The sequence below is a fragment of the Canis lupus genome, chromosome 27, assembly GCF_048164855.1.
Source record: "Canis lupus baileyi chromosome 27, mCanLup2.hap1, whole genome shotgun sequence".
NCBI lineage: Eukaryota > Metazoa > Chordata > Mammalia > Carnivora > Canidae > Canis > Canis lupus.
This window is the reverse complement of record NC_132864.1, coordinates 26,001,448-26,022,996: the sequence shown is the minus strand read 5'-3', so window position 1 is coordinate 26,022,996 and position 21,549 is coordinate 26,001,448. Positions and strand designations below refer to the sequence as shown.

Below are 21,549 nucleotides of genomic sequence, written 5' to 3'. Positions count from 1 at the left end.
GATTCAGCCGTTCCCTTACACCATCTTCATTACATTTTTGCCAAAGAAAAACTAATATGTACAGGGTTTTATTTAAAGTACGAAAAGATCCAACAACAAAACAGAATCTCAATGATGGCGAGGTAATTCTATTTGCAAAAGTAGGAAGTTAAAGTGCTGTAGTTTTAGAAACAATTAAAAGGGAAAAGGTAGGTGGGAGGGGGTGGTTTCTAAACACCCTCAATTCATCTGAAAAGTGAGATGAGCAGAGGGGAGAGGAAGCTGAATTTTCCATTCATTCCACAAACCTTCCAACTTTTCACAAACCTAGTGTAACAACTCCATCAAGTAAGTGTGTAAGCATGGAGCTCGGGAGGCATGTGGAGTTCACTGGGAGTTAAGGCAACTTTGCCTTTAAGAGGCACTGGAATAAAAATTACACTTAATGATAGCATTTTTCCTCCAAACTATTACTCAAAAGTCTTCATTCTTCCCCCTGAGCTTAGAGGCCACACTCCGAAAATAAGCAAAGAAAATGATTTTATGCCTCTGAGCTACAGTTCCGTGGCAGAAAGGTTAGTGATCTGACTGAAAGAAAGGAACACATTTGTCAATCAAAAGCACAGATCTCTTTATAAACTTGATTTACTTGCTACTTTGCCTGAGAAAGAAGTACTGGATAGATTATCGTTAATAGGCAAGTTATTTACAAGAAAAAGAGCTTGAAGAGGCACTTGCCCCCAAGACTTTAGCAAATCAATGAAACACAGAGGGTTCTCCGGCTGCCCTTAGGGTCCTCTTACAAGCATATGTTGATTTTAGGGTCCTTTGGTTCACAGAACCTTCCTTTCCTTTTCCATTTCCAGGCTGAGGCCAGAGCTGAAATCCTCAGTGGCTCAGAGCATGAATGCTGGAGGCGTGTGCCCACTCACGAGAGAGAGAGAGAGAGAGAGAGAGAGAGAGAGAGAGAGAGATGAGGTGCTAGTGCACCAGGGTGGAGGGACACCCTGTGATCAGGGCCACAGGAACGGATTCTGAAAGCATCTGCCAAAAGTAAAAACACACTCCTTTCCAAAGTAGTTGCTCAGAAAGGGCCAAGTCTGCTTTGTATACAAACTTCTGCTTCCTAGAATTTCAGGGAGCCTTGACTTTCAGGACTCAGCATAAATTGTTAAAAATGAATAAAGCAAAGAAGAAAATGTATACTTATCTTGTTTCTGTTCCTGTTTTTTAAAGAAGAGTATATTATTGGCTGCTTTTTTAAAGATAAAGAATTGGTTTCTTAAGACCCAGACCCTCTAACTGGACCAGGCTGTCCCAGGCTCATTTCCGGCTGGATCCCTGGCCACACGCCCCTTCTCATTCTGAGCACACTCATCCTTAGCTCTTGGTCACAGAGAATGGAAACCACAATGACGGAACCTCCTAACTGAAGCATGGACTACAGGCCAGGAGGCTTAAGGAGGCTCTCTCCTCTACCTCAGAGAAATCGGCCTCACAACCCATCACAGGTGACAGAACCAAGGCGTGGGAGGTGACCTGAATGGCCCAAAGTCACTCAGCTAATGAGAGCAGATCTGAGCTCAGTCTGTCCAACTCCAGAGCCCTGATTATGGTCTACAAAATTTAAAGTTTGAGAATCTCTTTATAATCTCAAAAATATCTGTGGGCTCCACATCACAGTTGTTTTATCTAACACCCTTCCGTGGATGGTAGTACATCTGATGACAACTCTACTGTGAAAACAGTAATCCTTTTATCTGACTTTGTAAATGACCTTTCTCCACCGCATGGCTGTACAGTGGTACTCACATGCTGGACCCGTGCTGTCCATCTAGGCTGCAGACCAGGTCTGGTGGTGATGCACATATCTGGGCCCTGGGCATGCTGCCGTCCCCCCAACGGTGGGAGCCACTGCCCCAGACCACACCTCCACTTCCCCTTGGCCTAAGCTCTTCTTCCTGGGAAGCTGGTCCTGGGGGTACCCCAATTGACCCTTCCTCCCTGATGCTGCCTGTTCCAACCAGCTGCCACTCCTCGTGTCCTGATGCACCTGGCCTCCCTCCTCCCCTGCCGCGTGCCTACCACTTCTGTCCCCATGCCCTGTTGGTTCCAGTCCTTCGTGTCCCTAGCTACAGCTCCTCATAGGTGTGTGTGCTTAGAGTGCTGCAGTCTTCTGGAGGGGGAGCTGCTTGTAGGAAAAATGAGGGGGGTTCACACAACCAGGGTATAAGGAGGCAGCTAAGAAGGGAGGGGAGGTCCTGGGGGAAGCTGAGAAGGTGGGGGCAGACATGAGCCTGACATGTAGTGATACACTCTGACTTAGCAGCCTGAGGAGGATGATTTTCCCTCATGACTCACCGTCTGTAATTATGCCTTGTCTACTGGGACACATAATGATATGAACAAAAGTTTGAAAAATGCAGAGGATTATACAAAAAAAACACAGTGATTATTTTACTTTTGATTGACAAATGCAAAATGACTCACGCTGTTTGCTCTTTCCTTCCTAACAGAGAGATCTGAATACTTAAAAGGATTAAGATGGCTGGCTCTTTGGCACAAGGCAAAGTGTGTCTGCTATCACACGGTTGTTTTTCTCTGCTTTATATACGTTTGCATTCTATTTCATTTTTATTTTATTTTATTTTTTTAAGATTTTATTTATTTATTCATGAGAGACACAGAGAGAGAGAGAGAGGGGAAGAGACACAGGCAGAGGGAGAAGCAGGCTCCATGCAGGGAGCCTGATGAGGGACCTGATCCCAAGTCTCCAGGATCACACCCTGGGCTGAAGGCAGGCGCTAAACCGCTGAGCCACCCAGGCTGCCCTGCGTTCTATTTCAATCGCAAATATATCCAAATCCATAAGAAACTGACCACTTACCAGTTTATCAAACATAAAATGATTAGTCCACATAGTTTCATAGTTTCTAATTTAGGTCCTTGACTTCTACCTGCTTCAAATATGTTAGGTGTTCAGTGGTGAGTGACATTCCACAAGCAGGCCAATGCTAAGACAATCATTCAGTTTGACTGAGTAAAAAATCTCCCCACCCTCCAAAACACCCTTATGTACCTTGATGCCCTTGGTATCCTCTTCATCAAATGAGCCAATGTCAAAGGCGTCAGCAGCATTGACTTCTCCTCGGGGAGGAATCAAAGGTGGAGGGTACTAGAAGATCCAAAGAAGCCTGGTTCAGTTATTGGATCACCTCACCGCTTGTGCCAGCCTACCACTCTATAGCAAGAGCACTGTGCAAGACACTGATGTGTTGCACTCTGTGAGCACTCCAGTCGAGCTGGTACACGGCACAATACATATTTCACAGACAAGCTTGTGCATGGAACAGCCCTAAAAGAAGACCCTATATTTTAGAGAAAGTTAAGGGGCAAAAAGAAAGATTCACATCCAAAGTCTTAAAGCATTATTGAATATGATGAAGTCTCCAGACTGCACATCCTGCCAGCTCAACTTTAGGAAGACACTACCTCTCAGACAACACAGCACCACAACTACCTGTGGGAGCCTTAAAGTGCAGGGAGGGCAGGAGGGGTGCTCTACACTCCTAAGTGTCCAAAGGCCGACACCAATGGAGCTGCAGATCGCTCTCTCAGTCCCATCAGGCGGGACTAATACAGCTTCATTCCCTGACAGTTGGAGATCATGCAAAAATGAACCCACAGCTGATCGTGTTTTTAAAGACTTTAGTTTGGGGGTGTTTTCCTGTACCAATGGGAATATAAAAATATCCTAAAATAAAGGATTCTGTTGATATCCAGTCATATTGATCCTTAAGTTGTGGGGTGTGGGCTTGGAAGTGTATGTAGATTTGTGACACATGCTTCTTCTATATTTTTATAAAGGTCTATATGAAAATACACTCTGACTGAGATAGGAAGTCAAAAAAGTGAGCGAAAGCTAAAAACATCTCAGTTATATGGACATTTGAATTAGATAACAACTCCACTTCAGTATTTATTAATGTATACTGCAGGTAGTTTGAAACTGTTAACTAGGGAAACCGACCTCAGCCTGGAGGGAGTCAGTGGTAAGGCACCCCTAGAAGGCAGCACACGGTCAGGAGCGCCCCGGGGGCAGGGCTTGAGGCTCTGGGGGATGGACCCAGGAAGTGGGGACCCAGGCCACCCAGTGCCCCCAGAGTACCTTCTGTAAGTAGACATGCTGCCAGTCGATTCCTTTGAAAAAGATGTGTTCCTTTACTTCTTGTGCCCTGTGGAAGAGGCACAAAGGTGGTAAGGGTGCATTTGCAAACCTAAGAAATATTTTCCAAAAGCTGTCTCCTGGTAAAAACACAGAGGAATGACCATTTTCAGTTCTTTAAGTAAACAAGTAAAATATGCTTCTTTCTTTTCTTTTTTTTTTTTTTAATATGCTTCTTTCAAAGCAACACAGGAAACACTGGATGTCTTGAAATACTGTATGCAGAAGCTAGGACTATTATTCCATATGGTAATTTATCAGGGATGTGTATTCCAGTTTGAGAGAACCAGGGAGTTGTCACAGATATATAGACACATAGAATTCTGTCGCCATGAGAACAAATTCAAGCAAGAATTAGAGATCTCCACATCGAGGAGATTTACAGCAAATGTCGATGAGGCATGTTAGATCAAACAATAGGCATATGAAGCCCCAAATGTGAATTTAGAAGCAAACTAGAAATCTAGGAACACAGTGCATGGCAAACCTCCTTATTAATTGAAGAAAAAGTTTTCCCAAAGATCACCCTTAAAGTTCAATTTATGCAGAAGAGAAGGGCCTGTATATACCATGAAGAAAGCCTGCACAGGGAAAATGCAGTCCCCATGCCCGCCAGAGATTCTCCCACAGGCCTGCCCAGGGTTCCCCCAGCCCTGTCCCCTGCAGTAGAGCCCCAAGGGCTGGTTCTCGGCCCCCTTCCTCGGCTATCACTCTTTGGGTGACCTCACCTTGCCATGACTAAGTGCCTTGTACCTGCGAACAGCTCCCAGCTCTGTGTCCCAAGTGCCGACCTTGTCCTGCACACCAGGAGACCCACCCACCCAGCACCTACTTGGTATCTCCACTCGACTGGGCAAGAGGTCCATAGAACTCCTGACTTACTCCCACATTTTGTTGTCTAAGGCTGAAGAGCCAGATCACCCCCGATACCCACTCTCTCTACACTCTACAGCCTACCCCATGGCAAGTCCTGGGGCTTCTTCTTACTGCCTCCAATCCTCATGGAGATCCAACCCTGAGTGGGGGCCGCGGGGTCTTCGATCATGAAGGGGATGCTGAATGTCCTGCCACTGCTACCATCATCCAGGTCCCCAACCTGCTCCCTGAATGGCCCTAACTGCCCCCTGCCCCAGCCTGCACTCCAGCCACACAGCCTGCAGCTCCACCTGACCCACGCCGCACTCACATCATTTTTTCAAACCATCTTCCTTCACCCCTGCCCAGGACTCTCCAGAGGCTTCCTTGTACTTACAGTGAAGTCTGGAGACACAGCCTATAGGACCTGCCTAGAGAGCTCACCGCCTCTCTGTCTGGCTCCTGACCTCCCTCTCCTGGCCCTCCAGCCTTCCTGCTCTTCTGCATCATGGAAGCTTGACTGACCCTCAAAGCCCTACCCTCACCAACCCTTCTGCCTGGGGTCCCTTCCTACCCCCCTCCCAAAGCTGGCGGCTCAAGGACAACAATGCTTTATTTATCTCATTCACGCTCTTCTGTCTGAGGTCATCTTTTCATCATTACTTATTTCATCATTTCTATAATATCATTCACTCCTGGCCCCATAACAAGCTCCAAGAAGGCAGGGCTGTGGCTACCTTGTGGACTGCCTCAGCCCCAGCACTTAGGATGGTGGCTGGCACTCAGAGGGTGCTCAGTAAGTGTTTACTGAATGAATGAATGAATTCAAGTCAAAGGGTGTCCCCTTGTGTTTTGCATTTATTCCTTTCCAACAACCACTAAAATGATGGAAGAGGAACAGAGACATAAATGCATCACAAAGAGGGATGGGGAGCCATCAGCAGGCAGGATGCAGGAGGCATGTGGATGCAGGAGCAGTGACCGAGGGCAGGAAGTGGCAGAGCTATTGCCCGGGGCCAGAGGGGGTGGGATAGGAGGTGGGGGAGCCACAGGCTGAGGACAGGCTGAACTCTGTATGTGGAACCCTTCACACACACACGGATGTATACACACGCGCATGCACACACAAACACCATACTTTCTTCCTCCAAATCCAATTCCAAAACGCCTGCAGCTAGGTGTTTATTCTAATGGAGTGAGGGGAACCTCTGAAAGGTTCTATTTTGGAAAAATTAAGCCTGCTAAAGATTTTAAAAAGCAATTGGAGGGATTAGAGACTTAAGCCAACAGAATGTAGAACAGAATCAAAGTGAAGATACAGAGAATACATGAGGAGAGACACATTGACGACCATTCTAGAAATCCCTACAGGCACCTAAAAAGAGTTCTACGAGCTAACCAAGGAAATAGAGGAGAGGGGATGTCAAATAAATAAAAAAAAAAGTATTCCCCAAGCTGAAGAAAATGAACCTCCGCAGTACAAGGAACTGCCAGTGCCTGACAGAAGGAGTGATAACTCAGCTCCATGACCAACTTTATTACATACAATAAAGCAGTATCTTCAAAGTTCTGGGGGAGAATCATTATCGATTTAGAATTCTATATCCAGCCAAAATATCAGTCAAGTTTGAGGACCACAGGAAGGCATTCTAGCAGCTAGAAAGCATGTGTAAAACAGCAGCTGGCTGGTTATGCATGAGAGAAAACATGTAAGACCCAAGATCAGGATATTGAACTGCCATAACTACAAGCATAATTAGTAAAACTTCCCCAAAAGAACTGAGAAATATCAGGATTCATTTCCACCATCAACATGATTGATTATTAAAGTTAAAAAGTTAGCGACTCCTTCAATGTCTTAATTATGAAACACAAAGGACAGCATACATATTTTCCATTAGCTTTTTCCCCCCATCAGATCAAAATGGGAGATTTTCAGGGGCTAGGAATGATCTGTGATGTACTGAAACGGTTATGTGTTCCGGGTGACAAGACTCAAGAGCTAAAACAGCCTACCCGCCCCCATGGCAGCCGAGTCGCTTGCTGGCGTCTCTCTGGAGCAGGCCTTCTAGGAGGGACCGCAGTTCCGGGGAGAAGGCCTCTGGGAGTTCCACATTCTGGGGGAGAAAAGAACATGATTTCAAAGATGCACTCCTGGAGAGAGGGCCCTGACGCCCAAGCAGACCTAAAGGCCATCTCTTAGGTAAGGACAGTGTTAAAATTAAAAACTGCAGATTCAACATGAATTAATATTCACTCTAAGGAAATATGAAACTGTACTAGTCACTTTCTTTTTTTCTTTTAAGTAATGGCTATGCCCAACATGGGGCTTGAACTCATGACCCTGAGATCAAGAGTTGGACGCTCCACTAACTGAGCCAGCCAGGTGCCGCAGATTACTAGTCATTTTCAATGTCAATCAACAGGCTGGGACCAGGTCAGGAGAAAAAGGGCTCCCTGTTCTTCTGTGCCTCCGCAATTTTTTCTTTTCTTTGATCTCCTTATTTTGGTTTTTGATTTTCTGGATCTTTATCTTACTGACAGGTGGCAAACCTTAATTTCTGCCTCAGCATCTATTTTCACTAAGTTTTCCAGTTAGGAATTTTAGGAACTGTATCTCCACTCATTTGTTTTAAGAAAGCAAATTTTTACACCAGTTGTGATGGAATGAGACATGAAAATTAAGATACAAATAAGGATAGAGATTTTAAGAGGAAGCCTAGCTGGCTAAATCGGTGGAGCAGGTGACTCTAGATTTTAGGGTTATGGGTTCAAGTTCCACATTGTGGGTAGAGATTACTAAAAAAATAAAAGAAAATAAAATCTTGAAAAAAAACAACAGAGTTTTTAATCTCCTTACCACGGTGAGGGTCATTCGGTCTATCTCATGCTTGTCTTTGGTTTTGTGTTGTCTGAAAGGGCTGTGCCTATGGAAATGAACAATATGCTATGACAATGTGGTATCAGTTCACTTAGTGCACGTCCCTGACTCATGTCTGGGTAGCATCCTGGATTCTGTCACTGTTCATCCAAAACCACAGAAATATATAAACCATACCCATTCACCATTTCCAGAGAAAAACTGGTCTTGGGGTACATTAGGGTCTGAAGGGGGGATGGGGGCTTGTGCTTGCTTGAACTGTCTGATCCTCACATCAATGAAATCATGGTACTAAAATATGCTTCAGCAAATATATTCCCACTGATATTTTAAAATATCCTTAAAAAGAAAATAAGCAGCCGACCGGTAGTCATGAAAATGAAGGTCGGTTATATAACTTTTTGTCACTTTTAGTGTTTTGAGATAAAAAATTTCACACAATTTTATTTTATTTTAAGAAAAATAGTATTAGTCCCTCAAATAACCCAAAGAACCACAGTCCAACCAAAACACAACCAAGATGAACAGGCCTCCCCCACTGGAAACCAGTAACGATGCAGTACCTTCCCTTAATGATAACAGATACAAACGAACCCTGTGCCCCTGAGGCCCTCCACAGTTCTGAGAGCTGCCTTTCTTTTTTTTTTTTTCTAAGATTTTATTTATTTGTTTATGAGAGATAGAGAGAGAGACAGACAGACACACACACACACACACAGGCAGAGGTAGAAGCAGGCTCCATGCAGGAAGCCCGACATGGGACTTGATCCCGGGTCTTCAGGATCGCGCCCTGGGCTGAAGGTGGCGCTAAACCGCTGAGCCACCCAGGCTGCCCCTGAGAGCTGCCTTGTGTTTTACTTATGGAGAGCCCCAAATTCAGAAGTCAGCAGACTTAAGTTTGAGGTTTTTTTTTTTTTTTTTTTTTTTTTTTTTTTTTTTAAGTTTGAGGTTTTGACGGGGGTGTTTACTGGCTGCGGGCCAGTCACGGAAATGGTTAGTCTTCATTTCTTCATCTGTTGATGGGCATAAGGCCACGCACTTCACAGAAATAGCAAAGGTAACCAACAGACAACGCGTATGCTAGAAGCAGTCACGATATGGCAATATACGGGAGTATCTGGTCCAGCAATCATTGACGAAATTAAGAAAGATGAATCTTGACTTTACAAAATGAATGTCTGCTTGACAAACTGAAAAACAAACTATCCTTACTCTTTATCCTGCTATTAAAACCCTGGAGAAGCTGGCTTTTAAAGGAGATCTTCTCAAAAGAGACTAGTAAACATGTAAATTATGAACTCCTGGTCTTACTTTTTTACTTGAAAATTAAAGAAGGGAGAACTATATATATGTGTATCTATATATACATATATATGATTGAGTTTTCTTAAAGCATGACATGCTTACAAAATTATGAATCTTACAGATTTATTTCTGAGGCGTACATAACATCATCAGAGGCAAGATACTCTATAAAATATCTGAAAGTTACTCTATAAAATGAGTTGGAGTACTGATGTGATTTAGAAAAAAGAGCTCATCCTTGCACTACATAACTGCTACCACTCTGACCATTACTTCACCAAATTAGTGAAGTAATGCACTGAATCATCTCTTAGAAGGGATTATTACATTTCAGAGCCTTTATTCTCTTAAATATTTTAATGTTCATTTTGTATAAGAGAGGGCACTCTAATGCTTTATTTTCCTTCTTACCATGCAATGAAATAGAGTAATTTCCATCTCTTGGAAGCAATACTTTGAAAAATAAAATCTAAAACAAGGTGAATGAGTGCCAAGCAAACATGCACTAATCTTTAAGCTAGATTTTGACTGGAAATGTTTCCCCTACTTGTTTCTAAAAAGAAATATGTAAAATTACTGCATTTAAAAAGCAAATCGGGTATAACAACAAATGGTATGCTGTTATTTATAAGATATAATCATTTAAAAAACCATCACTTGTATCCTCCTCTTGTGTGAAAGACACAGAGATATTGACATGTTCATGGTGGAAGAGCAAAAGAATATTAGCTTATTAAATCTTATTAAAACTGTAGTCTCTTCCAGACACGGCTGTCTCCACCCCACACAAGGTCCTGAACGCATAAAAAGGGATTGTGAGCAGATGTCCTCGCAGAGGGGCAAATCCTGCTGGTTTGACTCCTGTGGGCAGTACTGGGGACCCCAGTCCTGCTCTCGACCCCCCGAGTATTGGCCTGGGCCTGCCACCGGAAGGAAAGCACTGTGCCCTGACCCTTGCAGAGAAGGACTGCTGTGTTCTGACAGAAATGCTCTGTGCTAAATTTAAAAAGTCTTTCATGAGACCAGAGGGAGGCTTGCAAGGGGGAGTGGAGTTAAGTCGGTGGTGCCAAAAACATTTCCAGCACATGAACCCTGTCACTACCCAGCCCGCTTTACAAACACGGCTATTCCACATCCGACTCAATAGGAAAACAGTCGGAAATGCTTTTCAGCGATGCAGCTCCGGGCCATGGCGCTGAGAAAGTTTGCTCTTTCAAGTTTGAAATGTTGATGCACATCTGTTTCCAATGTAGTCTTGATTATTCTTTGTGAACCAAACCAAAGATTCTGTTTCTATTTTGGCAAATGTTAAAGAGACCCTACGATAGTAATAATCTCTGCTTGGAGGGAGGCACGTGGTGCTCGCAGATCCTGTGTGGCTGCAGCTGCTCCCTGATGCAGCCACTTTAAATAGGAGCCAGTTTCAGGCCTGCCAACAGCTTGCAGGGCGGGCCCACTTCTCCCCACAACGCATGCACCACTCTGGCTGCATCGCCTAGCCCCGCCACGGGAAGAGAACTCACATGTGCCATGGTCAGATGTGGCTTTCGAGTTACAGACCGAGTGGGAGCACCGCAAATTCCCTCCAAGCAAGTTGGCAAAGCATTCAAGATGGGAGAAATGATGGGAAAACACACACACGCACACACACAGTGAGTTCAAAAGCAATACATTTGTAAGTAAGGGTGATTCAAAGCTCTTACATCAACATTTAATTTTAGAACACCAAAAAGATGACATGTTACATCAAATACGAGTTGAACTCAAGCCAGTAACTGCCAAAATATTTATAAACATTCCCTTTTTTCTCTCCCCACAGGAATAAACTTGGTAACCTCGGGCAGAGCTAAGCTGTTCCCGGATCACCACCCAGGCTCTCTCCCTGCATCTGACACCTTCAGGGACAGACCATCAGAGGTGACAAGTTTAGGATCAAAGCTACCGTCACAACAATTCTTTTCCTTATCAGACATCTGAAATCTAGATTGAGGATCATGGCAGCAATCCCATACATTTGCAACATGGACACTTCTTCAATACCCTGTCCCATCCCTGTGAATCCAGGGATGCAGAACATGATCTCAAGCCTGAACAGCTTGCTCACATCCAGATTCCTTTTCCTCGTGCCTCTGTGGTGTTCTTCTAGGGTGTCAAGGCAAAGTGAGGGGTGCAGACAAGCATTTCAGCAGAGGCACTGCTGGTCCATGTAAGAAGCAAATGACTATAGAAAGGAGAAGCAAAAAAAATCTGTTGGTGACCACCTGTTCAGCCTCACTGCACCACTGTGGGAAGGAAGGAAGAGACGTGCTCGAGAGCAGACTTTGTCATCCTCGGCACTGTTGACCTTTTGGGCAAGGCAATGCTTTGTTGGGGCATAGGGCCCGTCCTATGCATCATAAGATGTTTAGCAGCATCCCTCACCTTCACCCACCAGACGTCAGAAGTAGCCCTTCCCAAAGTTGTGACAACCGAAAGTGTTTCCAGGCATTACCAAGCAGCACCCCTTAGCTTCCTAGCTTCCATATCCAAGCACCCATCAGAAAAAACAGCAACTGCCACTCCCACCGATCAGCGTAGCAACACCATTGTGCCTCCTGCCTCCATTCAGGTCCCAGGCCCACGGGTCCTGGCGTAAAAGCCCCCACTCTACCATATGGCGTTCTAGGCTCTCCCATCTTGACCCAGTCTCCTCAATATTCTCCCCTCAGCATGCCCACCCCTCTTGACAAACAGTGACCTGACCCACCCATGTCACCACTGGGGAAAGGCAAGCCACCCCATGTTGTCTGCTCCCTGTAGAAAACATGTTCACTTTGCTCCAGAGTCTTGGAATTGCCAGCCCCTTCCAGGCCCCCTTCACAGAGCATCCCATGTGGAATCAGCCCTGCTCTCCCAGCTTAGCCCTGGGGCCCTTTTGTGTACCCCCCACCCCCTAACCCGGGGACACTGCAGCCTGCCTTGCCCATATGTGTGGACATCTCTACTCTCCTGCAAGCTCCTTAAAGATGGGATGTGGCATCCTACCTTCCTCCCACCCCACCCCCTCTCTCTCTCCCCAGAGCATGAAGCATAGTCTCCTACATATTGCAGGTGCTCAATCAAGTTTCCTCTAAACCATTTAAGTCAAACAACCGTCTCTTTGCCTTCTGGTTTCAGTACCCTCTCCTCTCCTGTGAATGGCTTCTGAACAAGCGACGCAGAGAATGGCATAAGACCATAAATCTTAATGGGGAAGATCCATTTAGTCCCATCTCTTACACAGCAGAAGGATTCTTTGCACGCCAGGCTCAAAAGGTGGTCCCCAGACAGTGACAGGGACCTCGCTACCTGTGAGGCACAACATTCCTTTAAATTCTTGTGTCAAACTGAAATCTTTCCCCTCCTTAAAATGCCTGCTCTTGAAAGCACTCCAGCATGAACAGAACCCCTTCATGAAGATGGATCCTCAGCCAGCCAGAAGCCAATAGTTAGGACTCCCCTAATCCTTGTACCCAGCTCTTCCAACCTTTCCATATCAGCCATGGTTTCTAGATCTTTCACCATTTTCCTCTCATCCCATTCATCCCACCCTCAGGAACACCCTCTGGATGTCTTCCTGTGGCCAAGACTCTTCTTGACAGGAGCTGCAGTGAACACAGTGCTTCCACTGAGCTCCATCAAGGACCTCATGAAGAATAAATACCTCCCAATTCAGTACTCCGAATCTGACATGTGGCCAGATATAACGGGATTTACTTTAATAGCCGCAAATCACACTGCTGGCATATTGTTCATAAATATTCAGATCTTTTAAAAACAATGTCAGGCCAGATCATCCCCAGTTTCTATGTGTGGACATTATTATAAACAGACTAGTATCAAACAAAGAAAAGACATGAATCAAGCCCTAAATACATGGCTTTGCAAGTTTCCCTGTGACATTTTACTATTGATTTTTCAATCCTGACTTGATGTATTCAACAGTTTTGCTGTTGCGTGGAATTTTACGGTCTCAAAATCCCGGGAGTATGGATTCAGTACCTCCAACCCCATCGCCCGGGGTCTACTTCCGTGCATTCACCACACATACAGAGACTCCACCAGGTGGAAGGACGTCTCATGTGGGAAGTGGTTTTCTCTGGCCTGTCTTGCAAAACTCTCTAATTAGGTCAGCAAGTCTGATGATGTGGATTAGGGCCATCCAGGCTCCACAAATAGAGTAATTCAATTAAGGACCAACAGGACCTGACTCTGGGGGCAGTAACATGATTTTGGTTCCCAAGTGAAAACAGTGAACAGAGAACAACTAGATTATCAGGGTCCTGGGGATGCATCAAGGGTGCTGGGAACCTAATTTGGGGCGAAACAAGTAATCCAGCCCCTTTGCTGAATGTACTAATTATGGTAAGAAGATGTGGCAGTGCTCAACGAGGCTTCCCAGTGGAAACGTGAAAAGCTTAGCAAATGACCAGACCTGTGTTCACAGCAGAAATATGAGAGGGAGAGTCTTGACCAGGAAATTTTAAAATAAAGTACTTTTTGTATCTTTGTGGATGAAAATGACCAAAAACATTTATTGAAACTTCAGATTTCCATTCTGGTTGGCTGAAAATTTCTAAAAATTAATGGAAGTATTTAACATAATCGTTGTGCTCAATATGAGGACATTATTTTTGACAGTGCCTTCCCTAACCCTTCTGCTCTACTTCTCCATTTCTAGTAGTTGAGAACTAACACCAATTAATTAAAAACACAAAATTATACCCAGTTTCATTTTGTGTTTTACAGAAAGCAAATTAGCTTTGGCATGCTCCCGCATACCTGCACACTTTTATAATCAGTTCATTTCGGGTCTTGGGCCTTTCTTGTCACCCTCAAAACACTGAATGTTGGCGAGACAATCATGAGTAAATGACTCCTAACAACAACAACAAAAAATCATCCTACCTTCTTCAATTATGCACATTTTAAAATAACACTTATGCCTCCAAAAAAGGCTTATCAATGGGACTTCAAAGCAGTGTTATTTTAGATTTAAATGTGTTGACATTCCTATAAGGTATGGAACAAACCTTTTGCCTAACCGTTCATGGGAGTGAAGCACTCGCTTTGATAGGGCAGAAAGAACTCTGGTCATTGTCTAGATTAGCATGGTGGTAAGGCTTAACAACGTCTAACTAGCCTGGACTCTGATCAGAGGACATGCTGTGGCGACAGTACGGGAAGGATGCATTTCACTCACCCTCGCAGAAGCTTGAAAAGCATGCAACCCAGGGAGAACCAGTCGGCACTGCTGTCATACGCTGCCCCCTTCTGCAGCACCTCGGGAGCCATGTACCCATGGGTGCCACTAGAGAGAAGAAAGTGTACATGCGGTTATCAGAGCATGCCTACTGTATAACACATTAACAGCTCAGCCCAGAGGTCCAGACATCATTTGTTGAATTGCAGCCACTATAAACAAGGGGGAGGGCACAATGGGGATTCCACACAACATGATTCATGGAACACCCAATGAGAAGACAACCTTTTCTGTCTTAATTAGTATAGGAATGAGTAGAAACAAATTATAGTACAAGATAAATATGAAAAAATTCAGGCTCCAGTCTCAGAAGGGAAATCTGAACCATGTTAGTCTTTTTGCACGACAGCTAATGAAGAGGTCTCCTGCCTGTTCCAGAGCTAATGAGGACTTAGCAAGGGTTGCGGTAGGGTGGGGTTGGGGAGGGGAAGGTAAGCAGGCACCTACAGGTGGTGCCATGGACCTGAAGGGATGGGGACACCCCTCCTGTGTGGCACCACCCTCCGTGCTAGGACCTGAGCTGGTACATGCTAAGGGTAGGGGCTACTCACACAGTCTGCATGGCAGAGACAGACCCCAAAGGAGTGGGTAAGACATGAGGGTGCAAGCCAATAGGTACAAAAGATTGAGAAATTCTATGTCAAATTTTGAGGGCTGCCGACAGGTCAAATAACTGCTAAGCAAACATGAGGTCGGTTTTCAGGAAGTTGAGAACAAGATTTGGAAGGACAACCATTTGATCTTGATTTGCACTACTCTGTATCTCTGAACCCCCTCCCATTGTTCCATTCCCCACTCTTCCTTAAGGGTCTGAGCGTGCACCATTTCACGTAAAGAGCGAGAGGCAGCTCATAGGGGGCTTTCAAAAACACAGCCCGAAAAAATTCCTACAAAGGCTATACTCGCCAAAGTGTCCACCCTCACTGATCTTCCTTGACGAGGTGGGTGATAAGAGGACACCTGTATCATGCAGGGTTGCCATGTGGATTACACATTTGTAATGGATTTAGAATGGTGCTGGCACAGAAGAAATCTATGTCTCTAGTCTTATTTTATTACAATCACACTTAGGTTATGCGCACTGAGAATCTGTTCAGAAAAGTGATTCTGGATCACTCATTAATCTTTCCTGATCCAGGCTCAGCATTGGGCCCAGTGCTGTTTAAAGAGTCCTAACTTTGGAAAACTGCTCTGAAGCAGTGAAAATGGGTGCTGCCCCATCAAGGAAGGTCCAGCAACCTGGATAAGTTCCACTGTCTGGAATCCTAAGTCTGACAGCGTAAGGCCATCCAGCCATGCTGTGAGGGCACTGGAGATTTCTATGAGGGGCATCTGAATCAGTCTCTACGAAGGGTTAATTTCTGTGTTGCCCAGAAAGACCTTTGTGGTGACCTTAAAGCCTATGATTCTCAGAATCAAAACCCAATTCTGGAATGGAAAGTACTGCAAGGATAAACACAGGAGGCTAATGCAGGCCAGCTCTCTAAGCTGACATGGGACACAATCAGAGCCAAATACCGTACCACATACCATGTGGCTTTCTGATTCTGACTGCATGGCAGCTATTGGTGCTCCCTGACATTTCTCACTGACCATCTGAACTACTCTGAATCCTGAAAGAACACTTGGGAGGTTTTGAGGCACTGTGACATGAGACATAGCTTTGTGTTCTTAGATAAAATTAAGCTGAAACTCTAATCAGGCACTGTGTAAACTGTTCAATCCTCCAAGTCTTTCTTTGCTTTCTCTGGGCTACCGCACAGTTAACTTCTAGTTTATGGTAATTCATGAGGCACTAAATGGACTCACTAGAGGGATGAAGTGGGAGCCCAAACTGGGAACCCCAACCACAGCACTACTTGTAGATGGATTGGCTAAATGAAGTCCATAGATCACATCTGTAGCTTTGAGAAGACTTCAGAAACCAAGTCCAGGGTGAAATTCTGGCCAAACATCTTCAATGGGTATGAAGTGGACCATTTCATAGTGTCAGGCAGTTCACCCATGTAGGTGTAAGGAGCCCAAGCTCTGGAGTCAGAGGTGGAGTTTAATTCTAGTCCTATAACGGGCCAGGTCTGTCACCCTGTTCAAGTTACTTGATTTCTCTGGCCTTCAGTGTCCATGCCATAAAGTAGATTATTCTACCTGCAATGCTTGGTGTTTCTGTAAAGATAAGAGCATATTCAAAGCAGCTGGCCCTGCATGCCTGGGATGGTGGATGTTCAGCTGGTGACACAGTGAGCGCGGTGGCTGCTGGCACCACTGCCACCCACACACCAGTCACTCCCTACATGGCCAGTCCTAGGGGGTCCCCGCAGTACTGCCTGCACTTGGCACCCAGCCAATGTTACATAAAAGCTTGTTGCATTCATCAGTGGACTTGACCCTCCCAACAGTTGGATAAAATAAATGCCACTGTCATCTCCTCTTTAGAGAGAGGGAAGAAAGGAGGCATAGAGCTTGGAGGAGGATTCAAACCCAGATGTGCTGACTCGAAAGCCTCTGTTCTTGGGCCAGGAGATGCACTGTTAGAATAGTGGCCTCACTATCATCACGTAAACATAGAAACCAACCTTCTCAATCCTACCCCTTTCTACAGCTACTGTTTGAATCCTGAGAACAGCCCAGCCTGCCTCTCAGAGCTGACAGGTGAATTACAGTAAGAAGTGGGTGCAGCTCTGTAAGGAAATAAATAACCTCAACACTGAAAGTTAATTCCTTTGCAAGACTAACTCTTCTGAGGCTCTTGGATTCCCCTTCAGTTATGGCTACACTAAACTGAAGAAATTAGCATACCAAATAGCTACTGCATTAAAAATTCAAACAACCCTCTTAAAACTGCCTGATGAACTTACTGAGAGAAGCTTATGCAACCACAGGTTCTGGCCTAATAATTGTAAAGTGCTGGCAAAATGCTAATGCTATTATCGCTGGACCCCAGATTCTGCAGGAAGAGAGAAACTTGTTTACAGACTCAGTGCTATTCACCATTCACATTTGATTGAGGCTTTAAAAGGCAACTCTGATTTAATGTAGCCCCTCATCAGGTATTGTAATGCAGAACCACCTTATTTCATCAACCAGAAAGAAGGGTCTAGGGTTTATTTTCTGCATGGATGCGTAAAGTGAGACCCTTGGGAGTTTCTTCAAGCCCATTCTATACAGTGATGAAAGCTAGCTCAATATGGACAATAAAATGTAATTTTAAAGGACTTCTGTGCTGAGAATGATACATTTACAAAGAAAAGGAATAAAGCAACATTCATCTGCTTTTCTACGAACTGCATACACGTCCATGTTTTCCACCCAGATAAACTGATGCCTAAGGATCATAAACGAAAACCGGTGTGCATTCCCTTCTGCTTCTGCAGAGGCCTGGGATGGCAGTGTCCATCCCTAGAGGGGAGCGTGCAGAGGGGTCAGGTGCTGGCTGGGGGCTGTGGGGCCGGGGGGCTCCCTCCATATGGTCTGTCGGAGGACTGATGTAATTAATGCTCAAGTCTAACGTGGCCTGCAAACAGATGATTTGTGTTTTTAATTAAAAAAAAAAAGGTTCCTAATTTTCCTTCAGGGAGAAAAAAAAACCATTCTGAAAATGAAGGAGAAAGCAGATGGGGAGAGAGAGAGAGAGAGGGAAGCCTGACCTCTGGGCCTCCCAGAAGAGTCACATGCAGATGCCTCTGCACCTTCCCGGGCACATGGGCTTCCCTTTATCCTCAGGACACCTTGCAGGGATTTATTATTGCTTCTACTTTCTAGTGGAGAAGACTGAGGGCCAAGCAGATAAAATGACTGACTAGGGTCACACAGGTGGCATGGTCTTGGGTCTGGGGTCCCTCTCTCCACCACAGACACTCCGCCCCCGTGGTCACGCTGTGGGTCCATCCATCCATGCTCCCTGAAGACAAAGGAGGCACATCCTGCTTATCTTCTCTCCCAAAACCAGGGATATGGGGCCTGGTTGATATTGATAATCACCTTTGGCAAGAAAAAGCTGGGCGAACAAGTGACCAGATTGGGGTCTACGCCAGTCAACGCATCATGGTAGAGAAACAACAGGGAACAGTGAACAGAGCTGCTGTGCTACTCACACGCTTGCATGTGGCTTCTTTTTGGAAAAGTCACAGGCCAGACCGAGATCGGATATCCTGACGTGTCCATGTTCATCCAAGAGGATATTTGCAGGCTGAGGAGAAAGACAAGAATGATCTTCGGGAGTCCCAAAATTGTTACAGGGCTTTGGGAATTTCTACAACTATAGGCACGTGCTATCTTATCATTTTATCCAAACACTAATTCCACACTGTCACATCCAAGTATGATACTGACAGGAACGCATTTCATGTTTAAATCCCACAGAAAAATGGCAATGCATACACAAAGGAGTCTACTCATGAGATAATGAGACACAGGGAGAGAGCTTGCAGGGGGACGACCAAAGTTCATCAGTTAAAAAATATTTCCTCCCCGCCCCCTCCTAACCCTGCGGAGAACTGAGGCCCAGCCAGAGCAGGGCGCCTCTCCACAAAGGGAGTGAGTCCACATGGCTTCTGTGAACCACAAAGGCCTCAGGGAATGAGCCCATGAGGCACATGGCAGAAAGTAGTCACAAGAAGGTACCAACACAGACCTAAGAAATCAGAACAACAACAAAAAAAGAAATCAGAACATTCCACAGTGGGGCACCAATCCCAATGAACAGCATCTCTGCTTCCGAACATCAGTCAGTACACAGGACCTGACCAAATGACCCAGTATGACTCTGACTAAAATGTATCTATTGAGATTAGATTTAGTCGGTATAATCAGGGAAACGAAGCTCCTCTCCCTAATATACATCGAATTACAGTCATCTTAATATTTTTCTGCTAGAAATCAACAATTGTTTTGCTTGAAATAAAAATAAATGGCATGCTATTATAAAACTGAAGCATGAATAATCATGAGTGACTAGAATTCAGTTTGAATAGAAATTAAATAATACCACTGCCTACTAAATAGCTTAGAAAACAAAAAAAAAATACAGCATAAAGATAATTAGAGACCGGTTATAGATCTAAATTAAAATGTATTACAATAGCGCTTCATGGGCCTTCAGCATGTATTTTATTCTTCTGCAAAACTCACAGGAGGAAACAAAATATCATGTGCCAACCAGTGTCTAATTAATTCTAATTCAATGAAAATACATTTTTTTTCCTTCTTCATGCTCAGATGAAAACTACGGAGATAATTCTGTAACCTTGCAGAAAGCTTTAAATTTTACAAAGTGTTTTGTGACAAAGTAAGAGTCTCAAAAATAAAATATAATATTTTAGATTCTTGGAAGGTAACCTTAAAAAGCTAAGACAGCTAATCAAAACATAGCAGCAGCTCCTGAGAAAAAGGAGCATAATCTGTGCATTTCAGTAGTTACACTGGATTCATTCAAGAAGGAATCTGAAAAAGAAGGCAAACACATCCTCCCAGAGTGTTTTTACCCTGCTGGGAAACTCTCTCTCTGATCATTTTTCTCCTTATTACTATCTGTAACACATTTATGTATTTGCATGATCATTTCTATAATTTGTCAAGGTCCCTTTTATCTCTCTCCCTGTCTTCTGGTGGTGAGTGTCACCACAGAGGTGCTGAGCCAACTCCTAGCTCCCTTATGAATGTAGAACCCAAGACTGAGCATCATGGCCTGGAATGGGGGAAACTTGGAATAGACTCAATGCATTTTTTTCAAGTCCAGAGAGAGAGAACAAGAATGAAGAAGTCCAGACACAGCAGTAGGAGGCTCTGCTCTTCAGGGATCTAAAAATCTGTTAGTGATTTTGAAGACAGTCCTAAAACAACATGAAACTCTCAGAGTGGCCTTTAGGGGAAGTTCTGCAGGCTGATCGACCCTGTCTCTGATGAGCGACTCAGCCATTCTATCCCGGAAAACACATGTTCTTTGCTTCTTCTCTTTGTACATCACCGGTTCTAACACAGAGCCATGGCTAAACCAGTTGCCTAGTGAACATTAAGTGCATTACAATTAACTGTAAAATCAGCAACAGCCAAGAGACTCCTACCTTGCTTTTCATTAATTAATTAAAATTTTTGAGTTAGTGTGTATGCTGCACTAGGCCGAGGAGCCCATGCTGAGCTGATAGTGACAAGGAAGAAGGAAAGGAGGGCCTGAATCAAAGTTTAGAGTCTGGAGAGATGGGCCTTCACAGGAGCTGAGGTGAGGGGAATGGCAAGAAGGAACCATCCGGAGAGCCAGGACCTCAATACCTATTGTGCAGGTCCTGGAAGCAGAGTGCCTTACCTTCAGATCTCTGTAAACAACAAACCGATTGTGCATGTGTTCCAGCCCCAGGATGATTTCAGTGGCATAAAACCGCATCTCCTTCTCTGAAAACACCCCATGCTGTGAAAGGTGATAGTGCAAATCGCCCCCTGGAATGAGAGATGTAGAGGTTAATATTAAAGCCTTTCAATTCATAGGAAATGAAAATCATTGCCATCTTAAATAGTTAAGACATAGTCGAAAAAAGGGCAAACTGCTTCTGTGTATCTGTCTCTGACTTCTGTAGTTTGACAAAACACTTTAAGAAGGATAGAGGGAACTCAAACATTACAAGACTTTCATTCAGGGATGGCCAGGACAATATATAACACAACCATCACTCTCAGATTGGCAGTCCAGCTTCCAGATGCACCTCTGGGGGCGGGGGGTGGCTAGCTTATCTGCTCTGAGTACTTACGTCCTGTCTAACAAACTGGACCAAGTATGTAATGATCTAGCAGATGGCTCTAGCAACTGGCTCCGTGGACAATAAAGAAATAAGCACACAAACAAAACGATCATATTGAAAGATATTTGGTAAAACAGATACAGTAAAATTTTAACTGGCGAAATCCAGGGAGGTGGGTATTTGGGTATTCCCCTTAAAATTCTTTCCATTTTGCCTTATGTTTGCATACTAAGATGCAAACAATTCATAATATGTTGGAAAAAGTCAATCATCATATGGGCTCAAGTTACAGAGA

The 21,549-nt window shown here is 44.5% G+C and overlaps 1 protein-coding gene and 1 long non-coding RNA gene across 11 annotated transcripts in view; one reads left to right on the top strand and one right to left on the bottom strand.

Annotated features, from left to right (window-relative positions):
• GRK3 (G protein-coupled receptor kinase 3) overlaps positions 1–21,549 on the bottom strand; it is a 132,004-nt gene that overhangs the window by 16,740 nt on the left and 93,715 nt on the right. For all 9 annotated transcript variants that reach the window (XR_012019399.1, XR_012019398.1, XM_072803008.1 and 6 more), the window contains 7 exons: positions 20,825–20,955; positions 18,618–18,712; positions 14,467–14,574; positions 7,920–7,986; positions 7,076–7,176; positions 4,148–4,214; positions 3,059–3,154 (listed from right to left, as the gene is read on the bottom strand). Coding sequence is in view for 7 of the 9 variants with exons in the window: in XM_072803008.1 (XP_072659109.1) it covers positions 3,059–3,154; positions 4,148–4,214; positions 7,076–7,176; positions 7,920–7,986; positions 14,467–14,574; positions 18,618–18,712; positions 20,825–20,955 (665 nt within the window). In the remaining 2 variants the exon portion in view is untranslated. The remainder of the gene's footprint in view (positions 1–3,058; positions 3,155–4,147; positions 4,215–7,075; positions 7,177–7,919; positions 7,987–14,466; positions 14,575–18,617; positions 18,713–20,824; positions 20,956–21,549) is intronic.
• On the top strand, positions 6,682–13,060 carry LOC140619521 (uncharacterized). Of its 2 annotated transcripts, none has more exons than XR_012019400.1 (3): positions 6,682–7,262; positions 11,065–11,451; positions 12,820–13,060. It is a non-coding gene; the product is annotated as an uncharacterized lncRNA (long non-coding RNA). The 2 variants fall into 2 exon arrangements; XR_012019401.1 differs by having other exon boundaries at positions 6,692–7,262; positions 11,065–11,162.